This window comes from Trichoplusia ni, chromosome 5 (assembly GCF_003590095.1).
Source record: "Trichoplusia ni isolate ovarian cell line Hi5 chromosome 5, tn1, whole genome shotgun sequence".
Classification (NCBI taxonomy): Eukaryota; Metazoa; Arthropoda; class Insecta; order Lepidoptera; family Noctuidae; genus Trichoplusia; species Trichoplusia ni.
In genome coordinates this window covers 2,358,427-2,385,248 of record NC_039482.1, presented here as the reverse complement: position 1 = coordinate 2,385,248, position 26,822 = coordinate 2,358,427, and the positions used below count along the sequence as shown (strand labels likewise).

At 35.8% G+C, this 26,822-nt stretch overlaps 2 protein-coding genes across 3 annotated transcripts in view; one reads left to right on the top strand and one right to left on the bottom strand.

Moving 5' to 3' along the window:
• Nucleotides 1-26,822, bottom strand: part of LOC113494039 (frequenin-1) — a 178,569-nt gene that overhangs the window by 45,746 nt on the left and 106,001 nt on the right. The gene's annotated exons all lie outside the window — the stretch shown is intronic.
• LOC113494036 (glycine-rich cell wall structural protein-like) lies at nt 22,057-25,093 on the top strand. The gene is made up of 2 exons (XM_026872157.1): nt 22,057-22,643; nt 23,774-25,093. The coding sequence occupies exons 1-2, from the start codon at nt 22,629-22,631 to the stop codon at nt 24,731-24,733; spliced, it is 975 nt and encodes a 324-aa protein (XP_026727958.1). The 5' UTR covers nt 22,057-22,628; the 3' UTR covers nt 24,734-25,093.

Below are 26,822 nucleotides of genomic sequence, written 5' to 3'. Positions count from 1 at the left end.
CAATAGTGGGTGGAATTGAGCGCGTTCTTGGGATATTTTTCAGTAAGAAATATGCAGGTTGTTGTCAACAATTTATGCTATTTTTCAATAAATCGGTATCGATATAAATGTTATGAGATTTGCCCCGTGATTCTTAAGTGGGTATACGACATTCAGTTTTTTAAGGGAAACTTCTTAGTGTATCTGTCAATGATATTGAATAGCACGAAAAAAATACATTTTAAATCAATTTAAAGTGCTATTGTATTAAAATGAAAAACCGTCTTTTACATGAGCATATAACAAAAAGCATGTACAGAACCATCGACGTCACGAGGCCATCGCACTTGAATTTATTTGTAACAGACAAGGCTGCATCCAATTATTTGATACATCTTGTCTGATCTTAAATGGATGATTGTCGAAAATGTCTATCCAAGGTGATCTCTTATGACTATCAACTAAGCAACTACTTGCGAAATCGTGATTAATCCGTAATAATAAAAGTGTTTAGAATGTTAAGGCTTTACTTGAAGTCATCATTATTTTCAAGGATACCGGTTCACTCTCCAAAATTTGCCCTACAATGTGCACAATTAGTAACGACGGGTGTGAGAATATATTTTTTTTCTATGTTCCTGATGCTGTGAAATGACAATGAATAAACATTTTTCTTATGTCCCGCAATCATAAATTGGCCAAATTACATTGAATTGAATTTACGCGTGACGTCGATTCTGTGTATCAATTTTGAAAAGTCGTTACGTCATATGCCCTCTCTCCTTACCTTAGCTTATCTACCTTTTTATTCCTAACTTCCTCCCTTTTTTTAAGAACGTTGTAGTTGTAGAGTTCTTGATTGCTTTAAGTGTTGTGCAATCCTAATAATATTATTAACAGGAAACTTTCCCAAAATGATTAGAAAATAAGTATTAGTTTATAACTCTCTCACGTGACTTCTTATTTTTATGAAATTTTAATAGAAATACTAATATTATGGCACCGAATAAAACATAGGGCACTTTTTATTATATGAATATGACTTACAGGAAAAACTGACATTCACTCAGGATAGCCTTAAGCGGTTGCTAGTACAGTATAAATATTTTTAAACTCAAGAAATAATTTGTTTTCTATTTTAAAATCAAAATAATTTGTTATAGTCCTAAAAATAACCACGTTTTACTTCTCAGGGTCTATCAATTTATCATATTTATTCACTCAGATATCAAAAGCGATCTTTCATCCACATTAAATGGGGTGTATTTTTTACGGCGAACTTTTTATTTATATTTATCAAGTCGGCCTTAGCAATTTGTAACGAGCAGCAATGGAGCCGCAACGATACTATGGATACTTCAATACTTTTTACAACTTCTTTCAATATTATCTAACTCAGCTTAATAAGTAGCAATTTAAAGATTAAATAATCCTCTGGAGAAAGTCTTGTTTCCTTACGTATTTATTACCATCGATTAGTTCGTGTTACATCCTAAAGCATTTGCGGTGTTGCGTTTGTGGTTACTCTAAGAAGTAAACTACTTTTTTGGATGCTCCATTTAAGGCAATCACCAAATTCAGATCCAAACTATAATAGTTGATTCGTCCTACTTTAATTAAGTTAAGATGTAACTTCCATATATTTTGAGATCATAAAAAAGTCGAATAAGTTGATTGCGACACATTTCGATCTTATTGTGATCCGTTGCTCATGATGTTTGTTTACGTAAAGGCCAGTATACGAAAGCCGGCCTAAACGAACAGGGGGTGCATTCATTAACCGCCTTACTTCCTTCATCAGCTACTCATAATGAACTCTCCATAACAGGTAGTTACTCGCCGCCAAGCTCTGTCGCCTTAATTAAGTTGCTACGTCTCTATAACGCCTAAAGTTGAACGTAATTGCTTTCCCATTAGTGCATTAAGCCATTACTATTTTGATAGCAGCACGAAGTCCCTCAAACCACCTCTATTGTACATAATAATGTAGCCTAACGACGGCAATTGGGAAACAGTATTGCACCAATTTAGAGAATTAATAATGATAAAAAAACGTCGTGCTATAAACAAAAGGCGTGTTTCACAACTTCCTCGCTTGTCGGTGTACCATGTGGCCGTATCAAGAAATCTTATGCAATCGTTTTACGAGTGCTCAAATTGCTCTCACACTAAAATCGATATACATGTGTAGCCGTTCGTACGGCGGTGCCGCTTGGCTGCCGACCGCGGCGTCCGTCGTCTGCGTTTTTATACGAGCTCAGCCGAATATATGGCATGTCATTAGAGAGCCGTACTAATTTACTATAATAGTTGTTAACCTCTCGTCGATAAAAAAGGTTTAATTTGGTCGAGCCATCAACGTAACTACTTCGGTATCGTTAGAGCGGATAAAGAGGCTCATGACGCTCAGAGTACCAGCTTGTGAAGTAGTACTCAGCTAATTAAGTGATAATTTATTAAAACACACAAACGAGATGTGTAGGGAAGTGAGCGGCCGCTGCCAGATGCAAATAGCATTATGCCACAGTAATACAATCTTCCCGCTCTGTTAAAAACAATGAGGTATCCACGTTACTGATGAAACAACTGTTCTTCAATATCTTATATCATTGCCAATTTGCTATTCTCGGCGGAATCCAAATTCGATTAAAGATGGCACAAAAAATGGTATTAAGGAATAAATTGCCATTAGGTTTTGCTCAATAACATTAAGTGAAAGGAAATGGTGCATCTTCGTATTATCGTAACTGTCGCGGTGAGCGCTCGAGAGCTATCGTTTTCCGCTCTTAAAAGTTCTGACTTGTGTTTTATTGGGTTGTTAAATTGTGGTAATATGCTCGAGATTAAGAAATATTGTCTCAACGAATCGTTTGCAGAGATAAACCGTTTTTATTTCGGTTCCTAAACTGATAACAATAATATCAATTTATTGATTTATAAACGAATGATTTGTCGATTGCTCAAACTAACGGAGCGTGATATCTGCTTCGAAAGTTCCGATTGTAGTAACAAAGTTGTTGGCTTTACCTATTTCAAAATGCATTACATTTCAAAACGATGCATTTTGAAATTGTAAATAAGTACCTATATATTACTTGTTAGATTAGTAATGGACTCTTTTACTGGTGAGCCAGACTTAACATTAAGTAACAATATTGGTATAAATGCTAGGCGTAAGTATCGTCCCTGTATTATCAAGTTCCATAACGTTCTTAATCTTGAGTAAATCATCACTTAAGCCAGAGAGCTTAACACTGCCTTAAATTATAAACAAGATACTATCAGACACGTAATAAGGCCTCCATAATTTTCATGATTTTTTCCGGCGTTCTCTCCTTAGACCTTATGTTATGATGCAAAAAGATTATTTTTAAATGTACTTATAAACGTAAAATAATCGCCCACTTTTAACACGTATTAAAACAACATAGAATACCATTTAAGATAGAAGATTATTTTTCATTAATCTTATTAGTAACCATCAATATTTTGGAAATTCCTCAGTGCTAATTCATAAACAATATCTAATTTTACAAGTTGTCAACGAACAGAAGGTATATTATACATAGGTTTGGGTAGATTGGTAGGTTCGGTGAGGATACATTCCCAGGGCAATAGTTTAGATGCCGTAAATACGCTCCAGTAATTTGGGAGTTTAATTATTTAGGAAAGCCGTCGCAATCAGTACCCTGATAGCTTACTCAAGATCGGGGTTCATACTTACTATACAGATAATATTTTAATTGAACACACTGCGGTACCTTAATTGTTCGATATAACTTAAGTTTAGATTCAAGTACTTAAAACTTTTTGTTTCACAGATAATTGTCATCCGATATCTAAGGCATGAAATCTTTAAATTATCTTGAAAGTAAAATTAAGCTAGATAAATGTACAGACGTGAATACATCTGGCATGAGAGTGTTAAAGCAAATAATAAACTACCTTAATACAGAACAAGAATTAGCATTGTGAATCATAGTGACTTCTGGATATGAGCCAATAAAAGAACCAAGTAGAAAGAATCTACAAGAATGGGGAAAAGTGAGCTAGATATACAAATAGTATGGGATGAGATATTAGTTTAAAGTGTTACTCTCTTAGACTCTATGTAAGAACACTCAACTTTTTACATTTCAGTTTGCACTTTCACGACTCATGACCTTTCGGTCGATATATCTGACATTTATTGCGGAATAAGATTGATCCAGATTCAGTCGTTTGTGTTATATGTTGAGAGCAGATTAAAAATAACGTTTCAAATCTTAGCAATATTTTTGGTCTTTGAAATGAGAACTAAAATATATAAAGAAGCCCCCGTTTTTTAATATTCATAAACTTTTTAGATTTCATTCAGATGTCGTGTCATTTAAGTTTAATAGTAATAAGTCAACCGATAATCATAATTTTTCAGAACAGTTAATCTTTCATTCTTCATATAATCTATAGGTATTTTAATACGTAGTAGACTTATTTATTCTATCGGAGTGTAGCGGCTAGCCGATGGCGCCGAGCTCGTTCATCGTGAAGCGTTACGGCGACGCGCGACGTGGTGTATCCTGAACGCTAAATAAATAATTCAACACCTACAGATCCTTCCAGATTTTTTGTCTCTCTTTTTCAAGGGACCAAGCCGTGTGGCGTGTCCGTTACGTAAACCTGCAAAGATCTTACGATGAGAATACAAAGGATACCTTTTGTCATTCATTCGAAACTGTATTTTTTAAGTGATTGAAGAGAGCCTATGTTTGCACGCCCAAGGTGTTAACAGTTGTAACCTTTGAGATATTAATAATAAGATTTAACGAAAGCCTCTTTGAAGGTCGTAGTGAGCCGCTAAAAATAGCGCTGATGTTTTAGAGTTAGGTGAGGCTTTACAGTAACACTCTTGATTTCAGATTCATTAATCAACGTATGTCAAAACCTTGGCACTCGCCAAGCAAGGCTGAAGCGAACATGAGTTCATACTGGCACTTTATAAATTCAGATGAAAAGTGCTTTAATGTTTACTTTGACAACATTTTCGTGACATCAATTAAAACTTGATGTGCGTAACTGCGGACTACGCTTTAATGCGGCTTTTTGATGTATTTAAATTACGAATAATTTTGGCAAGAAGAAAATTCTAAGGCCAGTGCTATTGTTGATGTAATTTTCTTTTATTGTTTTTTTAGTATTATATTTTTCTATCAAAATTATGACGCGTGTGCAGTTAGCACTTTACCTATGTTGTAACAAATGAAGAAAATTAACACGAAGTGAAAACCATTTTAACCAACACTATAAACTTAAACTTGAAAAAGAAACAATAACTTACGTTGTTTAAGTTAAAAATAAGTTCCATGTTACTACGAAGTTCAATGGCCTTCATACTTTTATATTTAGCTAAATGTAGGCTTTTATAGTTTTACGTTAAGAATAACTTCAACAACGGTTCATTCAGGATTATGGAATTCATTTTAACATTCTAGCTTCATGTAACTCTTGTATTGTTTTGTTAATTCTGTTAGTCGATTATCGAGCTGCGGGCAACATCGAATTAGCGATTGTCCGGACTCGAATATTGCACGGGAATTCTATTACAATGACGTGTGAACGTAATTTTGATGTCGTTCCGATGTGTACCGTGTCAACCGCACGTTTACCATACAGTGAATGCGCCGACTTTCTTTAATTTATTTACGATTCGTGTCACACAATTATGTGGTTTGTTGCGTTTACTTTTTGGCTATTACCTAAGTCTGTGCAATCAATGCACATCGTAAAACATTGAGCATGGTTTTATGTTTAAGAATTAATGCCGAGCTGAAAAGAATCACAGTAAGTACAGGTATGTCGCCATTTTTGTCTTTCAATGTCTGTTGTAATGTTCAAAATGAATTGTCTAGAGTCCGCTGTATGATCGGATGCAACCGCCGGTATGTCGACCACTCACCGTTGACGTCATAAGTGAACGTCTCGATAATTCTTCAAAAATATTTATGGTGTAACAACAGGTTAGAAATAATGATAGAGTTTAATTCATGGATTTATAACTTGGAAGTATAAATCAACTTGGAAGATGATTACGGCGAGAGTCGGGCCACGCAACAACACGAGAAAAGCGACGACTCCGAGGTGACCTTCCAAGGTCATCTCGCTATTCAAAGCAGTGTATCGCAACACGCGCTTAGAAAATTCTTTAAAACTGTGATTAAGGTGTAATGGTGCGTCATAATGGAATGGGGTCAAATACAAATGAGCATCTGCGGCGTTCTCTGCAGTTATATAAACAATTAGCAGTTTCGTTTGTATGATTGTTTTTGTTTCGAGTTCTCGTCTGGCACTCATTAAGTAAGTCTATGCGACGGGGTGTAATCGCAACCTCGATGTAACAGTTTGTCAGATAAGTGAAACTTTGTTCAAATTCCACATGTGGCCGGCTCGCGGCCTGCTCTGAGGAGAGGGAAAGTGGATTCGCCACCTGATAGCCTTTTTGGATCCGCATCTGCTACTTACAATCTTAGCTTTAGCTTCAGGCAATCTCGTTTAAAACATGTAAGCACATCGTACGTATGCTAATAGTTTAAACCATAAAACTATATGCATAATTTGTTGATTTTATTCATACATGAATAGAAATCTAAACGTTGCATGGTTTTAGATATTTTATTCGTAACTTTTCACCCTGTACGACAAGCTAGCAGTATCGCAAAGCTAATCGCGTGTAAGCTGAAGGTCTAAAAAAGGCTTATGTAAATCACATTAGCTAATAGAGTTAAAGCAATTTGAAGTGACAGCACCTTAATGACGACTACTGTGAGCGCGCGCGAAGATTATTTCAAATTGATCTCGGCTAGCCGCACGTTGTTCTAATGAAAGTAACGAAACTTGTTCAGCGGGCACTACACACTGATTGCTCTCGTCGATAAGTACCTTCACGACTTCTATTATATAATAAACGACTAAAACAATACGACGCCCCGCAGACACAATTCAATAACCCTCGATACAAAAACGGTTTAAAATTAATCTGTTAAGGAATTTGGTAAATCATATTATCTTTAAATCAATTGAATGGAAGAAAAATGGTATGTTATTACAATTTTCAACGACGACTGAGGAATCTTAACTGGTATAAAGAGGAACGGGTTTCTAAACGAATGGGATTACCTAATCTCCTAAATGTTTCCATCAGAATGCAAGTCAGGGGCGATCGCGGTTCTCACAAGTATGTGTAGGTCTTTAAAAAGGTTTTATAGTCAGCCGCTACCCGCTGCGTCGTAGTGTGAAATATGTAAATTCGTGTGCAGAATTGCAGATGTTATAACAACACTTACAGCGAAGTGTGCGTACATTTGAGAACGTTTTGACCTTAATCTGGTCATACATTTGCAAGATTTATTTCTTTTTAGAGCCGTGTTACGTACACTGAAGCATTGTCGATTCCAACTTTATTATTTGCTCTAATACAAGTGGAATTCGCAGACTAGGTCACGATAACTATTCACATTATTTTTTTGGCAAGTCATATCGTACAGTTTAAAACTTAAGCGGATGCGACGTTAAATATGTCTTGTTTGTGTTTATGATTCGAATTCCAAAGAATTTTAATGCTGCTTATTAACATAAATTTTATGTAACGTTTTGTTGAAAACTTTAAAATATTCGAATTAATTATAATTATTAATTTAAATAGCTTCTAAATGAGCTGCGTAGTTTGTATTGTTTTAAGAGTGTAAATTTGATTATATTTGTTTCATTTATGCATTTCTATTAGTCTTTAAATCTTTGTTATAGATTTATTTTTTGTAATTAATGAGTAGGTATCTCTTAAAAACAACCTTTAAGAAGCGATCGATCGCAATAAATACGCTTGTTTTATTATATTTTAAATAATCATGAATCCACCTCATGACAGTGAATATAATAACCTTTTAGACGACGAAAAATTGTTTTTTTCAAAAGCATAACAACAACAGCCTAATGATCTAGGCATTTAACCCTAAGGTAATCCAATAGTACGAGGTGGGAAAATTCTCATTAAATAAACAAATAATTAAATAACAATACTGTACGTACAAGTACCGTCCCAAGATCATTAAAAAGGCGTAAATAAAAATTATTAACAAATTCCAGACGATCCTAATAAAATCTCCTTTCGCTTATTATACGCGAATAACATTTTCAATTTCGAATTGGCTTCGCATTGTATTATTTATTCATTTTTATTGCTCAAATAAAATGTCACATTAAGTACCTCCTCTTAAGAAATGTCTGTTGGCATTCGATCAAGTACTACCAAGCAAAAAGAACGAATGCTCTCAATAAACTTATATCGAACCATCTCTACATCCAAAAACATTGAAGATAAAATAAACCGGATATTTTGTGGATAAAATTATCTTCGAAAATCGTGTTATGATCTTATGGATACTACTTCATCTGAATAAATTTGAAAATAAAGACAGTCTACAGTACCTAAAACCTGCAAGGTAAATGAAAAAATAATTGTTCGTAAAGCCTCAAAAATTTTCCTTATAAACTCTCTAACCTCCTTAACTAGCCTAGTGTCTTAAAAGAAAAACAAAATTATAACTACCGTAATAATAATATCACTTTATCAGTCGTCTGTAGTACCCATAAAAGACAATCAATACAGGCACCTTCAAGCTAAACTGAAACGTAGTAATTTTATCGATTACAATTGACACGTACCACGAAGCCATAAAAACAGCGCATAATTCCATTCTTCATCTTTCGATGCCCATACACCAAACCAGCGTAACATGAAATCTACATAATAAAAGTAAAAGCAACACTGGAGTTTGTGACACATTAAGGAAGTAATAAACAACAGCATGTAATTATAAGACGGCAATAAGTTTAACAAATGAAGGCGACTGGTGCCGTGCCTCTGCGGGACTAGGGAACGTTGCTCTTATCACGAACTTTCAAACTAAACTGTTACCGCTGGCAAAGCGAGATGGAGCAATACAGTAAGCGTATTGGCTTCTCATTTCTACTATAGAAACAGTTCGGCTCCAAGTCGCAGATTACAGGCGCCGAGAGCTCAAGTATCATTATACTCGACGTGACTCTCGCACACTTAGATAACTGAACAAGTTTTGCTGCTTAAGCATACTAGAGAATATTAACCTATTTTAGATTTGAAAATGTTTTCAGATCCATAGTTTTTAGGAAATGCTTAGTATTTAAAATAGAGGCACTACAGGCGAGGAACGACTGCGTAATATAAAGTAATAGTCTTTCAAATGCATTTAGGATTTCCGAAATTGTTCTTACACGAGAACAATTTGATTTTTGGCATGTTTTTTACCATCCGCTTATTTAGCCCGGTATAAAAATGATTAGTGTGGATTTCCGTTGCACGTTGTATGTTTAAATTTTTCGACGTAAACTGCGAGATGCTATCGTGTTTCTAGCTGGTGATTCATGCAGGCGCAGAGCAAAGCGTTTTTAACCGTAATCTAGATACGTATTTTAACTACACCATATCAGATGCTATTTGTACCTAAAAAGGTTGCTTACAAATCAACTAAAAGGAAAGTTTATTTCATAGGATCGCTCCGTTCATTACAATAAGTTGAGCTATCACTCAAAAAGTTAAATGAAAATGTTGAACATTAGTAAAATTATTTGATTCGTTTTTTATTGTTGGTAAAGGTAATGGATTTTATTATTTGAAATGTCACTTGCTATCAGGAGATTTTCATTTAAACGTATAATATAACCTTATTAAGGCGTTTCCCACTTATACACAGAAAACTACGTACTGATTTAGAGTGAAACTTGTCATTAAGTTGTCTTAGAGATAAGTCCCCGAAGATGTTTTCGTGCGTTTAATCTTCGCTGCAGTTTATGTGGGCGAAGTTTTGATGAAACCTAGTACGTAATTTAATAATATAGTGAAAACGGAAGAGTTAAGAAAGCCGCCTTTGTAAGAAAATTGATGGCTGACGTTGTGGGGCAAGAAATGAAGTAATGATTACCCTCCCTGCCTGTCTATACTTTGGGGCAAGGAGACGAGATCATTAATCATCGTTAACTGTTGGCTAATTATTTGGGAATATTCTGAGGTTATGTTAAATGCACAGCTTTAAAGATCGCTTCATTTCTAATATCGTTTCTAAACATTAACTCGAAGACGGACTATTAAAAGTTCAGTGTTTTATACCAAGTACCGAAAACTCTGCCATCTTTATCTGAGTGAAGGAAAACGTAAACAATACGAACAATACCTGCGCTACAAAGGCGACGTTAAGTGTCATTCAACGTTAGTGCCGTAGCCGTTGATCTTTAAAAGATGTTGGTTCTAAACTCGGCAAGTTTGGCATACAAAAGTTCACAAAGCATTAGAAATAGAAACGTTTGAAGGGATACTTTTGAAGTCCCTTAAGAAATGGTTCAACATTCTACTAAGATTGAACTACCGACCCTCTACTACCCGTTCAAGTAACACTGATGTTTTGACAGAAATGAGACGCCATGTTTCCTATCTTGCTTCCGCAAATGCAAAAGTCATTTTAAGACCGGTAAGACCTCAAGCCTGACAGCTATTTACCTTTGGTCTGATTTTGTGATACCAAGTGTCGTAAGTTACTTAACCAACCAATCAGATAAGAGGTTTCTTATTTGCAAACTAATTACGAGAACAAATAACGAATTTAAATTTTACAGTGAGGTGTAAGTTTAATTTATTATAAGTGCATTATACATTTTTGCTGGTGCTAATGATCTTATGACACGGTAAAACAAGAGATACATTAAATTAATTGAAGTTTAACCTTCACAGACTGATTTTAATTTACATAATAATAATTAGGGTTTTGTTTTACATCATTAATGTTTAAAATCATTTTGATATGATCATTTTTTAAATAGATACTCGGTTTTGTAATTTTAGACCTTGGCTCCTCTCCTTATATGCGGAGAGCGTTATATTTTATACATAAAATAATATTTATATAATCGAATGGGTGTGACCCCTGTATGAAGTGTGCTTCAGTGGCATGGTCAATGCTAAGATTCTAATGTTTAAACACTTGAGTCATATAAAAAAATAAAGAAATATTGGGTTTAACGTCCTTAAAGCTATATTAACTGGCGACGTGTCACTGTGGTCTAAAGAATTTTATAACTTACCTAGTCTGAAGACCACCGTTGTCATAAAAGTATATAACCTGGTGCAGTCTTTTCAGTTTACTACGGGAATAATGTTAAATCAAAACATTCTTATATCTATAGCAGCACATACCTACGTCATTAAGAACTCGTATTTTAATGATGCGAGCAAATAAAAATGTATGAATGCACGTCTCACGAAGACGTACAAGAGATCATCAAAACGAAATTGTTCGTCAGTTAAACTTCATAGTTAATTGATTTGTGAGTGAATGTATTGGAAAGGTCGAGCTAAGGTTCGCGGCCGGCCGGACATATGGTACGTTCCTACTGCATGTGACGTACGATGAGGCAACCTGGCCTCCAAGCGATAATGAGACGCATGCAACATGAAATATAATATCTAAATCATTATTCCCCGACATTGCCTACCGCTGACCCCTGTTCAATAGCCATGGTTCAAGGCTGCCGTACTAATTGCTCGTATAAACTTTATGTCTCAGATTTGTAAATGTCTTCCATTATGACAGCTCGAGCCGAAATTGAATGGTTCACGTTTGATTGGATCTAGACTCAGTAGTAATCCTGACTAAACTGATTTGATCTTGTCGACTGATGCGATTACATTGATTGTTTGTTCTCGTTTCAGCGCAATAATCATTTGGCAATACTCAAACCGCACTATGACAAGGGACGGGACAAGTGTACGGCATCGATGTTAATAAGATGAGTTAAGACCTAACGACCAATCATAATTTACAATACTTAGAAACTACAATCTCCTTTCGTAATTTGTTCCAATATTTTACGATTTCTCTTTTTTTGAATATGTTAAGTTATGTTTAATATTTCAAATATGGAAGTATTAAATGATGATGCGCAGTAGGTATAAGGAATGTTAAATTCAGAGCTAGTTAGAAGCAAGTCGCAGAATTCAAATAACAGTATTATAATGTAAAGACCGATTACCATATTTTTCTTTATTTAAATGCGTTTCATAGTAACATCAGATATTATTGTAATGGATCTATAAGTTTGTATAGGTAACGATAGTCGTAACTTAGGCAGTGTTAGGCGCTAAAACTGTTTCGCTACCTGATATTTTTATCAATATTTTACCGAGAAAAGTTGGTTTCATACTTTAAAATAGTAAAATGTGTTAACAGTTTCTCAAAAAAGTGGTACGTGTTGTACAGTTTTAGCGCCTAACACTGCCTAAGTTACGACTACCGTTACCTATACAAACTTATAGATCCATTACAATAATATCTGATGTTACTATGAAACGCATTTAAATAAAGAAAAATTGGTAATCGGTCTTTACATTGCACTGTGGAACAAATTAAACTCTTAAATCAAAAGTCTAACTTTAAAGTTTGGACTAAACCGAACTAAACTTGGTTCAATGTAACTTTTAAAAGGAATGCATTTCCAATCAACTGCTAAATAGGGTGCTCTGTCTTTTAGACATTTAAATTTAAACTTCGTATATTTTATAAATAGCATTGAAAACACTTTTATCAATTTAGAACTCCTTAGTTAAATGGGGCAGTCTTATATCCGTTTAAGCCTAATGGCTCATTTACATGATACGTTTAAACGGTCTTTAGAAACCATGCGAGTGTATATTGAAACTGAAGGAGACACAGACGCTACCGCTTTGCGTTTAGCGCAAGTTATACTAAACGATTTCTGAGCTTTTCGAATGCGGTATATCAAGTTACAGCACCATTTGTTACCGCTTCGTTTTTGCCGCTTGCTCATCCAAACCTCGGTGGCCAGTAAAATGGATAGCAGATACAACGATCTAAACTGCGCTCCTGATCTGATGTGGAACGTTATTGTACACAACTCAGGGAAGCAAGCAGCTTACGTTTACGTTTATTCATATATTTTTCAGAAACAGGTAAACTATGAAAATCTGTGAGAAAATGTGATTTACGTTTTCGTCTACGGAGTCAACCATCCGTGTGATTGGCACGGTCATGGTTTGGAAGTTAATGGAACGAAGATAAGACTAAACGTATTTTTAGACGTGACACGCATCGTATGCAAAATTATAGTTATTCACACATTGGTTCAGCTCATCGTTGACGGGCTACGCCCAAAATAATTGCAGGTTTTATCGAAATCATCCGTTCATGGAGGTCTTATGTAACGAAAGCAACGCAATGTTAAATTCGCCCGGAGCAAGGCTCTAATTACGTAAATCTAAGTAGGTATAGAGTTCACTGGCAAAACTTAGTCTACTACCAAATGGCAAATCGATTCAATTTACAAAGTATTACCATATTTTTATACAAATGTATTTCAAGACTTTGTAGCCTTAGGTTTATTTTGCAGGTCCTTAGATGTGTCTCGGTGATCCAGTATTTTAGGAATACTCTTTTCTTGGTGAATTGTCCTTCGGTAAAAGCATATTTGATGCTTTGAATATACTTTTAGTCTTTTCCGATTAGCTGATTGATTCGGTGAAATATTTACGCAACTTGAGAGTATATTTTGCGCTGACACGCAATTTGCCTGACCGTGGCCAATTGAGGGACAAGACGGCCGGACAAGGCTATGCCGGCGCCATCAATCCATTGCAAGTACGAATGTGGCCATCACTTGAAATTGTTGGTTAATTGACCTCAGGAATTCGGAAGGATTTTACGAAATTTGATATGGTTATTTTATTAAATGTTTTCTTACGTGTTGTATAATCGTGATATATCTAATAAAAACCTAGATAGTACTTAAAAATAGGGAATATACTTCGATTAAGGAAAATATACTTAATGATGCAATAAACACAATTTAAGACTTCCAGGCAGAAATATAAATTACAAGTGACAACACTTTTTGTTATTTGGCTTTAAAAATATATTAATTCGAGCTTCATTTACAAAAGCGCCGGCTCATCCCTCGCAGTCACGGCGTCGCCGGCGAGACAGGTTAAATGCCGTCAGCTCATCTTACTGCGGAACGACGAACGACCCTTTCTTTTTCTCAACCACCTTTCTGTCTACATAACTTCTAAACTAGCCTCTATTCATAACCGGAATACTTTTAAAAACAGGTTTTTGTTTAAACAAGATGTGTACAGCAGTGACTGGCACTTTTAGCGTTCTCCTTTCTCGAAAAGATTAATTTTAAAAAATAAAACTGAAACATTTCAGCATTGTTGAAGAACATTGAAGTTAAAGAATGCGCTTTCGTACTAATGCAATGTCTCGAGTGTTCATAAAATGTCTTGTGAATTGTTTGAGGACTTTGAAAATGCACATTATTACTAAATACATTTAGCATTTACGTGGCAGTGACTGGCGAGGATTTCTGTAGCAACAGTCAGGTGCTAATATGACTAACGTAAATGTGAACTGTGGTCGAACAACATAATAATATATTGTTTGTTGATCTGTTCATATGCACTCATAACCGTAATGTAATTAATGTAAGACGTTAGCCTCAAGTTGCAGGTGAGGCTAAACAATGTATCCGTTAATTAGTTAAATGAGCGCATTGTAATGGATATTGTGATTGGTATTGAAATGGTCATGATTAGTTAGGTATATATGGTGGAGAGGTTGAACACTTGCTTTGAGTTTCGAGTACTGTGTAATTGGTATTGTTTGAGCATTCACTGTATTCGCTACTTCGTAAGGATATTCATTATTTGTATTTTTCAAATGTACTTCATTATTGACACATCAAATTATGTTGAACATTTTTAACGCTAAATAAAGAGTACTTTAAATGTCATCTACTCCGCATTCTGTCCGTCTGTAAACAGACAAAACCTTATGAACAGTGATAGCTAGACAGTTAAAATTTTCACTAATAATGAATTTCTGCTGCCCTCGTAATTATGATAAGTGACTTAATTATATCAAACTACAGCCTACTAGCAGAATACCAGCGTCAGGTGTTCTACCTGAGACATGCTGAGCTGGACTCCCATTCGGTGCAAACTTAAGACACACTGAACCGCGCCCTATTTTATTTTATTTTTTTTCTCCTTTTCTTTGTGTTTCGTTCTACCGTACAACCATCTAATATGTAATTTTATAAAACCCTTTTTTAGTTTTTAATGTTGCGGCAATTTGTATTGTGTACCCACTTATTTTTTATTTGTCAATTTCTTTGTGTCTGTTATTGTTTGTACTGAATAAATGCTTTATCTATCTATCTATCTATCTACTTGTCTCATGTCCATTCATGTCCGATGTTTACTACAAATTCATCCGTATAGATACTAAAATGTTCCTAAATAAAAGTGTTTAAAACAGAAACAAATAAAGATCAGATTTAGTCACAAAGCGGCGAGAGTAACCCTAAAATAAAATGAAATGATAAACGGATTGTATCACGGCGTTTTATTTAAAATTTATACTCAGCCTATCCGTGAGAATGATCCCTATAAAAGGAACGAGAACGAGAATAAATTTAAATAAAGAACCGTTTTAGAATACGTCCAAAGTTGTTTTTTATTCGGGTTACATAAAAAGGAAAATATTGGTTAGTGGTTAGGTTTTAGTGTTGAAATTCAAATGTATTTTAGTTTCATATGCTTTAAATAAATTATTTTTATAATAACGGATATACTTATCTTCTATTATATAAAATTCCCGTGTCACGATGTTAGTTACCGTACTCCTCCGAAACGGCTTAACCGATTTTTACCAAATTTTATGTGCATAATTATTTAGTAGGTCTGGGAATCGACTAACATCTAGTTTTCGAACCCCTCAGTGTAAAGGGGCAACACTTAACATTCAAATATTTTTTTTTACTTTTTTTGGGACTATTTTTTTTTATAATGTAGCATTAGAAATACATACAACTAGAAAAACATTTATTCGGCAAAACAACGTTTGCTGGGTCAGCTAGTTAGCATATAAATATGTATGAATATATGTATACTTACGTTCATTACATTCTAGTATTCAATTAATCGACTAGACTGATCGAGTACATTTGTATTGCGAAATAAAAGGAAATTCGATTAGTGAGATGTAGAAACAGATATATACGGGAACACAAGATAGAAAGAGAACAATGACTGATTAATGTGTAACATGAAGTCTATCAATAATAATGTTATAATAAGTGTTTGTTTCTTTCGATGAATTCTCTATTTTAGCTGAAGGAAAGAAAGGCGGTAGTTAAAAGAAATAAAAACAAATATACTAGCGAACATTGTAAATTAAGAGCATGTTTAGATGACGGTTTTAATTGCAAAGAATATATCCCTTGTGACAGTTTCAGATTTGACCATAACAGACATTCAGACGTCGTATTGAGCGGTCTGGTGGTACAATATAATCATGCACTCGTACATGTAATAACTACAGAATACCTTAAATACATGACCTTGTTGCTTTAATGTCTTTTTAAACGACTCACGTACTAAGAAATTCAACCTTTTTTCAGCGTTCACAAACATTCAAGTCACATGCGCAAAGACATCTAGACTCAGAATAAGCATTTGTCGAACATACAAATGCTTTTCCTTTGCAGGATTCGAACCTGCGACACGTCGCGCTCATTCAGCTATCCATGCCGTCAAACTTAAAGTAGGTTGTATATTTGTATATCTACCATATCTATCTGTCTATATGTCGATATGAATACAGAGTGGCCTCCTGTGGTGTCTTAATCATCTGCTGGCATTATTAATTGTCGGAGGGTGATGCTTCTGACTAATTAAGCTCATATACCTACCTGTATCTATTCAAGATTGTTTAAACAATACCTTGTTTTTCTTCGTGTTTGATTGGGGAGATGTGTGGGTTATCAATTGTTTTGAATAAATGTTGATTTTGCATTTGCACGGAACTTTAAGATTAAGATAGCATTGTTGCAAAACACGATGACTAGAAAATGATCGGAATAGTTCACGAATATTAGGTATGTTTATTGGAAGTATTTCATAAAATAATAATAGACTGTAAGTACAAATTTGAAGTGTAAGATTGTATTTGCTAACAAAACATGAAAACAATATAACGTTTTTAGAAAAAAAATAACCGTCACACATTGACATTCAATAAAAAATGTATGAAATCTGTCATACATGCGGTCGCCATTGACAGTCGTTCATAGAAAACCTTCGCCTATTGTATGGCCCACACTTTATGCCGTGCTTTTCATGCCGGTGACATTTTAATGGGTTTAGAGTTGTCATGCCGTACGCCAGCCCGTGGTTACCCGACGAGAAACTATATTTGTTCTGCCTAACGCATTGGAAACCAGCGAGGTATTTGTTTAACATCAACCCTAAAATATTTATGGGTTAATAGAAACCAACTAGAATGGAATTTACGCTAAATGCTCGAACTATTACAGCATACACGCCAAATATTTCGCAGCCAATTACACAAACACGTAATGTAGATAAATTTTAGTAAATTGCTTTTTTGTTTACGGAATATTAATAATTAGCTATGCGTGCGCGGTTGTGATAACTTACAGAGCTGTATTTTGAGCCTTGATGCTAACACCTATTTTAAGTGTCCAGTTTCATTTAGATATTTTTTACGTAAACAAAAATATATGTAGGTAGGCTTACATAAAACGCACGTTTCTAAGACCATTAAAAGTATATTTTATTATATGTACGCAATTCGTACGCAAGGCTGTTTGTTTATGTAACTATGTATGTAGGAATAATATTATAATTTATTTAATATGTATCGAAATTCGGTAAATTGGCTAATAATAGGTAGTATTTATGTCTCAATTACAAATCGTAAATGCTAATTACTTTCGAGATTACACACGAGAGACTATCGCATGTGTGTCATGTATTATTTCTACTATTTAGGTATGTATTTCGTGACAGTAACTTGCGATATTTATTGTTATCAATTTTGTTTTTTTTTTAAACACACACACAATTTGAATGAAATATTTTACAATCACACTTTTCAATGCATTTTCCGAAGTTTTCCTTCAGAATAATAAACTTGATTATAATAATGATCATCATCATCATGCCTGCCCTTATCCCAATTATTTTATTTGGGGTCGGCGCAACATGTCATCTTCTTCCATACCTTCCTATCGGCCGTCATCTCACAAAAAACACTCTTTACAGCCATATCGTCTTTCACAATTATAATAAGGATCATGCTCTATAATATTAACAAATTATAAGTTTCTAACATATTTTTGAAACAAAGACAACCGCATTTTTTCCTGTAATTTGATATGATTATTATTCAAACTTTTGTGTTCTGATTTTAAATATTATTTGTGGTCAATGCTATCGTGTGATCGTGATTCGATGAATAATTTAAATCACGTACGCATTTGTTTAAAAAAACTAGACATATTTGAGGTTATGGTTTTAAAATTAATTTAGTTTTTGTTATAAACTCTAGTATAATATTTGATGTAAAAGCCACTAAATTATGTGATATAATAGGATTTCTAATAATTGTTCACTTCTGTCTTTCCTGTCAATTCAAATTTTATCGGTAAGATATCATTGAAAATAATTCCGTCTTCTCTGTTCGTCTAAGTAATATAAAATATATGTTTTACTCTACAATTAATTGACAACCAATCTGATTTCCATTACACCTAAATTAAAGTAGGTAAGTTCATCTTAGCAAACATAGTCTTTCCTTAAAGCAACTATCCCATAATTATGTAACATGCGTAGGTACCTCACAACCACTTACTGCGTATGAGAATAACACTGTTATGTGCCCAATTACTGGCACAATATTCAATGTACCGGGAATGATTTAGAACGGATTATTCAACAAATGGCTAGAGACAGCCGCCTTATTGGACCATTATCATAATTGGTTCGGTACCAAAAAAAAAAAAACATTGAAAAATATCTGTCGTCGAATTGTGACAATTTAGTAGGTGAAGGGACTGTTCAATTTTAAAGTTAGAAAGTAATTGTTTTGTCAATAAAGTGTATTTGTCACTTTTGTGTCGTGGAAGTTGAAGGTCGAATGTAGATAACCGAACTCTAATAATGTTATTGTAATTATCCTTTGGTACATAATAAACTATTATTTAGTTCGTAAATTATGTAAATACTTGAACCTTAAGCACTCGGTGACTCCAAAAATCCTAGACTATGCCTACCTCCATAGATAATATCTTATGATAAATTTAGCCAAATATTGAGGACTTTGAATAAAAAAAAAATACTACTATAACATGCCGCATCTATAAATTCCTGAGACTATGCCTGCGTTGACGCTTATACAAGTGCGACTTGATTCGAGAGACTACTGTATACGGTTTACATACGCCCGGCCAGTTCGAGCGTCGATCGACGAATGGAAGCTTTGGGCGTTCATCTCAAAATAAATGAGTCACAGATTGAAACTGCATTTCAGGTATTACGCATGATGTCGTGGCGGAGACATTAGATTTTCGCATTAGCATCGTTCTGATAAACGGTATAACCTTGAATCGTGAATTTGGCAAGGTTCGAGGTGTCCAAGGTATTATCTTATAAAATACATTTTACTTTACCTTGATTGAATACACATTTGGGGACAATGTACATAAGTGGAGAAAATAAAAATAATATTTGTATTGTTTTGTTTTTATATTTGTAGCGTTTTAAAATACGTTACGTTTAAATTACTCATAACTGTAATTAAGTAAGCGATAACTTAAAATAAAATAAAATTGTAAGTAGAACAGAAACCTGACCCCAAGATAATTTGGGAAAAAAGGACAGAGAAGTGTTTTAGTTAACATTTTTAAAGAAAAAACTACAATAATGACTGACAAAAATATTCATAATACACACGCGCCTCATACATCTCTAATAAACCTCCACCACATAATTTTACACATTTCGGCGGAACAGTAAAAAGCTTTTTGACTACAAAGTGGTAACTTCGTGGAGAGGAATGACTGTTTTAAACATGCAACGAGCTCCTGTCCTATGCAGGAGGCTTTACCTGCCGCATTGTACGTCATACGACAATGTTACGGCTAAATTAAGAAACATAGTAGTAAAATATATGAGTTTTTGACGTAAAACAGCTTTTATGATATTCATTATCGGGATCTTTTTTTAAAGATTGTTCATTAATTTGTCCCGCAGTGTCATTTTAACGGCTTATAGGTGACGGAGATGTGACAAGTATGTTATATGTCTATGTTTATTAAAATGTGATGGGATTTTTATCACATTGCGTTGTTCATATTTTTCCTAGTAGGGACGAACAGTGGTAGCTTTTAAAATTAAGTATGTATCGGAATTGCATTGACTAAGAACTCCGTGGTCAAATGTATTACCAGGACCCCTAGAATTGCTTAAATTTGTACTTAGCCCCAGTCAAGACGATTTTTACTATATTACAGCAAAGTAGTCAACAAATTAATTCCATTTTAAAAGCATTATCGCGACAAACATTCGAGTGCATTCATCACTTACTACAAAACCTTATAACAAACAATCTTCATAGTCACTTGACTTCGAGAGCTATTTTAAGAAATAATAATAAGACATCGAAAAAGGGAATATATTTTTTTCATCAAACAGAACGGTAAACAAAAGCTAGACTGAGTAATACTGCCTCATTTGTAGTACTTTAGAATGTCCTGGGTTTTTAAGACTGTTCTCTTGTAGTTGAGGAAATGAGCGCCGCCGCCCGCCTCTTAGTGCATCGTCTAGTTCTATAACTTCAAAATAATATAAGCTTAAAATTGTACGTAATATGAATGTGTAAGCAAAGAGGTTTTCATAAAAAGAGGCAGAATGTACACAAAGTTAAAAAGATTCAGTTAATTAGCGTATTTTATCATTGAAATATTTTTGGGATTGAAATGATCTAAAACCTTTAGGTATTACAAGAAGGTCTAAAAGAGGCATCACAATAGTAATTGCAAATGTAAAAAAAAGTTTGATTTAATTTTTTAAATGTCATAAAATTATGTATAACTATATAAATATCTGTCCCTTCTATAAAAATTAAACTTTTTTATTACAATTCAACTTTGACGCTGTATTGTTTAACTTTTTTGTTGCTTTAAGATAATAATCAGTCTTCAGGGTTGTACAATATAAGAAAAGACCTGTATAGGTAATTAGACTTTCGGCAACTATGTTTCAGCATTTAAGTAACAAACTTGATTACCTTGCCTTAATGACTCATGGTACATATTCTACATGTAATTTATTATGCAACCCTTTCAGATATTTACACCAATAATGTAAAACAAGTCACTTTAAAAGATTTATGACAATCTCTCTGTTACGTGCGTCAGAACACGAAAAAAAACTGCATTGAACTACTTTTGATATCTAGTTATTTACGTCGTTCAGTCTTAAGGTTTGAGATATACCATAAAAGCGGTATTAAATGTCAAAGGTTTAAGGTCAGATGTTACTAGTTTTTGTTATTGAATTACAATCATATTGGCTTTTTTACAACCAAAAAAATGTAATGATTTACAAAAAGTCTCTAACTAACAGTGTCACCCGTTTTAGAAAGAACTTCCCGAACCCATCCACGGTTTTCTATGCTAAGCTCCTGAAACAAGCTGACGAAAAACGTGCACCAGAGCTAAACGCTACAATGCAAAATTATAATAATACCTAAAATACAAATGTATTGAAATAATTCTCATCACATCTACTTTAAATGTAACTTTAGTATTACTGCGACTGTTAATCAACAGTTTGCCTACGGAAGCCGGTTACAAAGAAATAGGACAAACATTTCCCTCCCTCTCCGGGTTTGTTTCAATTTAATGCCCCAAGTTTTGCACTTGCACTGACAATCCGTAGCGACGGATCAACTATTACAAAATGACAAAGTGTGTCCAACAAAGTAAACCTCAGGGAGATTTTCATTATTCTTCTTACACAAGAAAATTATTTTCACAATCATAAACAACAAGGTCTGCTAGCTATTCTTGTAATTAAATGTCTGATATAAAGAAAATACTAAGCGCAAATTTTAGAATTATATTTCTGCTTTATTTTGTTTTGACAAATTCCAAAAAAAAATTCTTTAAAACTGATTAAAATCTTGGACTAGAGAGTTAATTCCCGGCTAGTTACACAACCGACGAGATGAGATGGAATTTCAGACGACTGATGCACGGATGCATTATACGAAGCGTAACATAGATATTGGTAACAAAAAAAAATCGATACAGCAATGATATGGGCGGCGTATACGACGTAAAGTGGGCCGTAGTGGATATGCATGTCTGGCAAGGCAATGCGAGCAGGCGAGCGGTGGTCGCTAAGGCAGCGTATCGAATGCGCCCGCGCCGGCCGCGGACCTCGTCGAAAAGAAAGGACCGTATAGTTGTTAAATAATGACGATAGTTGCATGTTACCGAGTGAAATGCTCGTAGGGATGGAGTGTTCTGACGAGATGAGCACCTTGCTATTTAAGAGCGGGTCGGCATGGCGAATGTCATCAGTTAACACAAGCTCACAGCCACAGGAACATCTCCAAAAAGTGGATTTGTTGTAATTGCTTGCACCACTCGTCTACCGACTTAAGGTCTTCAACAGAGAAGCCGGCTCAACCAAGCACAATATGCGCGCATTCATGGTAAGCAGCTTGCGGGATATTAATCAATTATTATTTTTATAATATTTACTATTTGGCACATGCGATTGATATTTTAAAATTTATTTTTCTATTTATTCTGTGTTCCTTTAATATTTTAAACAGAGCACCAACTTTTCAGGCTTTTATGAAAAATAAGTGAAGTGTTCAGTGACGCGATGTCGTTGTGTGCCAAATAGTGAAATTAAAACAATGGAACATACTTCAGTGAAGTTGAAGTTTTTAATTCTAAAACTAAATTAGTGTTTGTGAGTCACCTAGATTACGCAAAAGCAAAACAAAAAAAGTGTAGTGTTTGCAAAAAAACATGTTGTTGTCCGATACGTACCACCTCATGGGGATATACCTATTTAAGAAAAAAACCGAAAAACTGTTCTCACTCCAGGGTTACAAATGTAATATGAAATCGATCCTGGACACAGATGAGTAATGGTGCACGGCAGTCACAAGTCCTATGTGCCTCATTTGTTCCCCACGCTCAGAGTTCACTCGATCATTATTCACTTCGAGTGCGATCTCCATTTCACTAAGTCCATTTCCAAATAGGCCCATACTTTGCTTGTGTGAGTTTAATGTAACTCGACCATCTGTATTCCAAGAACCTAACCTACGTACCAATCAAGTTCGGCCGAAATTCCTCTTGATCGCCCATATTGCATAACATGGATTATTTCAACTTGTTACGACTACCGCGTACGAGTTCTTACGTCAGATCCGATTTATTTAAACACAGTTTCTTATTTTAATGAAGTCACTTTCGTGTATTGTATTTTTAATTTTTATTATTAGTTATCCATCGATTATGAATAATAGACAAGCTTGGCGATTCGACAATGCTGTGCGTTAAAATTTGAACTGTGTTTGTTATAAGCTCCAAGATAAATATTAAAAACTGTTTCATCATTCATTTTCAATTTAATTATACGAGAGATAATAGAACCGTTTGGGCTGGTTCGATTAACAAAATAACCATCGTCTCTGGTTCATGTTCCATTAACTTCCGGCGCTATCTGAAACCGGCTTCGTATCAAGAACATGGATTCAATCACGAAACTTAATATCTGAGTATTTGACTTTACGTTAAGTTAAATGAGTTTTGATGCTTGTTACAGGTACTCGCCTGCGTGGCGCTGGCGTACGGCCGCCCCGAGCCCCCAGTAGGCTACAGCTACTCGGCCCCGAGCACGAGATACTCGTCAGCCTCCAGTGGTGGCCATAGAACCGTGTCGGTCGGTGGACACTCTGGCGGCATCTCCCTCGGCGGAGGACACTCAAGCGGTGGACACTCCTTCGGCGGCGGTCACTCCGGTGGCGGCCTCTCCTTCGGCGGTGGACACTCCTCTGGCGGACTCTCTTTCGGTGGCGGACACTCATCTGGCGGAATCTCCCTCGGAGGCGGCAGCATCGGCGGCGGTAGCATTGGTGGAGGATTCGGAGGCGATGACAGCGGATACGCTGGTGGATACTCTGGCGCTCCTCTTGTGCAGAAACACATCTACGTCCACGTGCCCCCTCCAGAACCCGTTGAGCAGAGACTGCCCCGCATCTCTGAAGTCGCTCCTCCCCAGAAGCACTACAAGATCATCTTCATCAAGGCCCCGACTCCTCCCACCCCCACCGCCCCCATCATCCCCGTCCAGCCTCAGAACGAAGAGAAGACCCTCGTCTACGTTTTGGTTAAGAAGCCCGAAGAGCAGCCCGACATTGTCATCCCCACCCCAGCGCCTACTCAGCCCTCAAAGCCCGAAGTTTACTTCATCAAGTACCAGACCCAGAAGGAGGGTGGTATCGGCGGTGGTTCTCTCGGCGGTGGTGCCATCGGTGGCGGGGCCGGCATTGGCGGCGGTGCTATCGGCGGTGGTATCAGCGGTGGTGACTTGGGTGGCCTCTCTCTCGGCGGCGGATCTAGCATCGGTGGTGGTATCAGCGGCGGTGACGGCGGTCACGGTGGAGCCGAAATCAGCGCTGACTTTGGTGCCAGCGGTGGTGACGATAGCGGAGCTGAGGCCCACAGTGGCGCTACCAGCAGCCAGTACGGACCCCCCGGACATGTTGCGGGACCTCTCCACTAAACGAAGAAACGCATGGGTGGTAGGATAAAAAGTGGATTTATTTATTGCTAAGCGAAAATTATGCCAGTCTTCAATGATACGAGATACTAGCGGGAGCTATGTGGAGTGTCGGAACATCCTGCCCCCGCGTCCGCAGCCCGCGGCCGAACGCCCTGTACATAGTCACCTGCACCGCGTTCGCCTGCGAGCTACCTACGACATTAGACTCATCGATTTATTTCATCATCGCCACTCATCTATACTTGTTATTAGTGCACAGTGTTAATGTTGTTCGAAAAGAGGCATTTTACTGCGACTGTTATGTTATGTATTATAATATAGCTTTTTTATTTTTATAATAAAACCAAATGTGATGCTTAATGTGTTTATTAGTACCTGGCGGCGAGCGGGCCGTTTTAAATGGATAGTTGAATTACATCCGAAAGTAGTCGTGAAAGGTCGCCCCGAGAGGGTGTTGTTGGTGGCCAGTTTGAGTGCGAGTAAGGTCCTTTCTCGCGCTTATTATTATTAGTTTCGACATAAAATCGAAATTTTGAACAATCCAAAGGTGTTACGCAAGATTTAACGAGTGCGGCGGCTGGTCGGCGAGTGGCACCTCGCTCACGAGTGCTCGCTCGGACTCGCTCTCATTAATGACCGCTTTAATGGATCATACGTGTAATTACACTTTCATATAATTTTGTGGATCTCGGAACGATTGCGTAAACTATCCATTTCTTCATTGCGTAAAACCATTAAGATTTTTATGGTTTAGGGTCTCTAATAAACTTATGATTTCACATTACATAAAGTTCATTTAAAGTTTTAAATTGATTTTTTAAAGGTTTTAAGCAAATTGACTCATTGATGATGCTATAAGTTGGCAATTCTTAGGTAAAACTCTCAATGATATTTGCAATTTATTTTTTAATTATGTATTTTCAATGGCTAATGTATCGTGTATACAAAACCAACACTCTAGTTGTCTAAAACCACTCAAAATTATGCTTAACTTTCAACAGGACTCTTAAGTACACTCAACTTTGTGGGTATTAACAAATTAAGGGCGACAAACACGGCAGAAATTGCACGAAATCGGAGGAACTCCTGAAAGATTTATTAAAGTGTATTGTTTGACTTTACAGTTCCCTTGTCAAAAGTTTGGAATTAGCAACCCCACACACTTCTGGCTGAACTTAATGTCAAGAAATAAAACAAATAAATAGAGTAAAACAATACCGCCTACGCAGGTACCAATAAGTTTACATACCTATGTATAAACGTATACTTTATTCCCCTTTGTGCAGATAGTATTTACCGGAGTTGGCGTTAGAACAGAGAGGAAATCGGTCCCTCCAAACAATAGTCGATATTTACGCTGGGAACGCAATAAACTTCTGGCTACCTTTCCCTGGCCGACAAGAAATGACATTTTATGTTGGCATCGTGCCCAAAACAGTTTCACCCGGGCATATCATTGGATGTGGTTTGGTAACTCGCTCGATACATACTGGAGAACTGATGACGCCGGCGCAAACCAGCTTCGTTAGATTAAACATTTGACAAAATATAGGCACCGCGTTTTTTAAAATCGACGTTCTTTTTTTCAGTACTGAAACAGACCGTTTTACATTATAACAGCAAATTTATAATTCAAAACAGCCAGTTACAGTAATAATGAACAAAGAGAACAATACATCATCTTACTCCTTGTTAGGGCAGTGTGTTAATAAAAGATAAGACTGCAATAAATTAAATGGTTACATAAAAATTCTTGCGGCACGAATTTCTAGGCCAGATTACGTAGCTCGCTCTCTTAAAACACAATTTTGAAGGCTCAGTTTTATATATTATGTGGAGCGTGAATGTGGTCAATTCGTCATTATTAAGATAATATTTCAAACAAAACTAACGTAATGAAAAGTCCAGTCCTTTCACAGATTTTGCTTCAGCGGCATTTGAAATCTAGCTTGCTTCTCGGCCAGGGCGTGACGTTGATAAATGACTTCTTCCGAAGTTAATCGTAAATCCTTTTAAGTTGTTCGGGGAAGTGCTTTGTATGCGTTTTCATACTGGAAGAAACCTGAAGGTTATTCGGCAAAAATGTAAC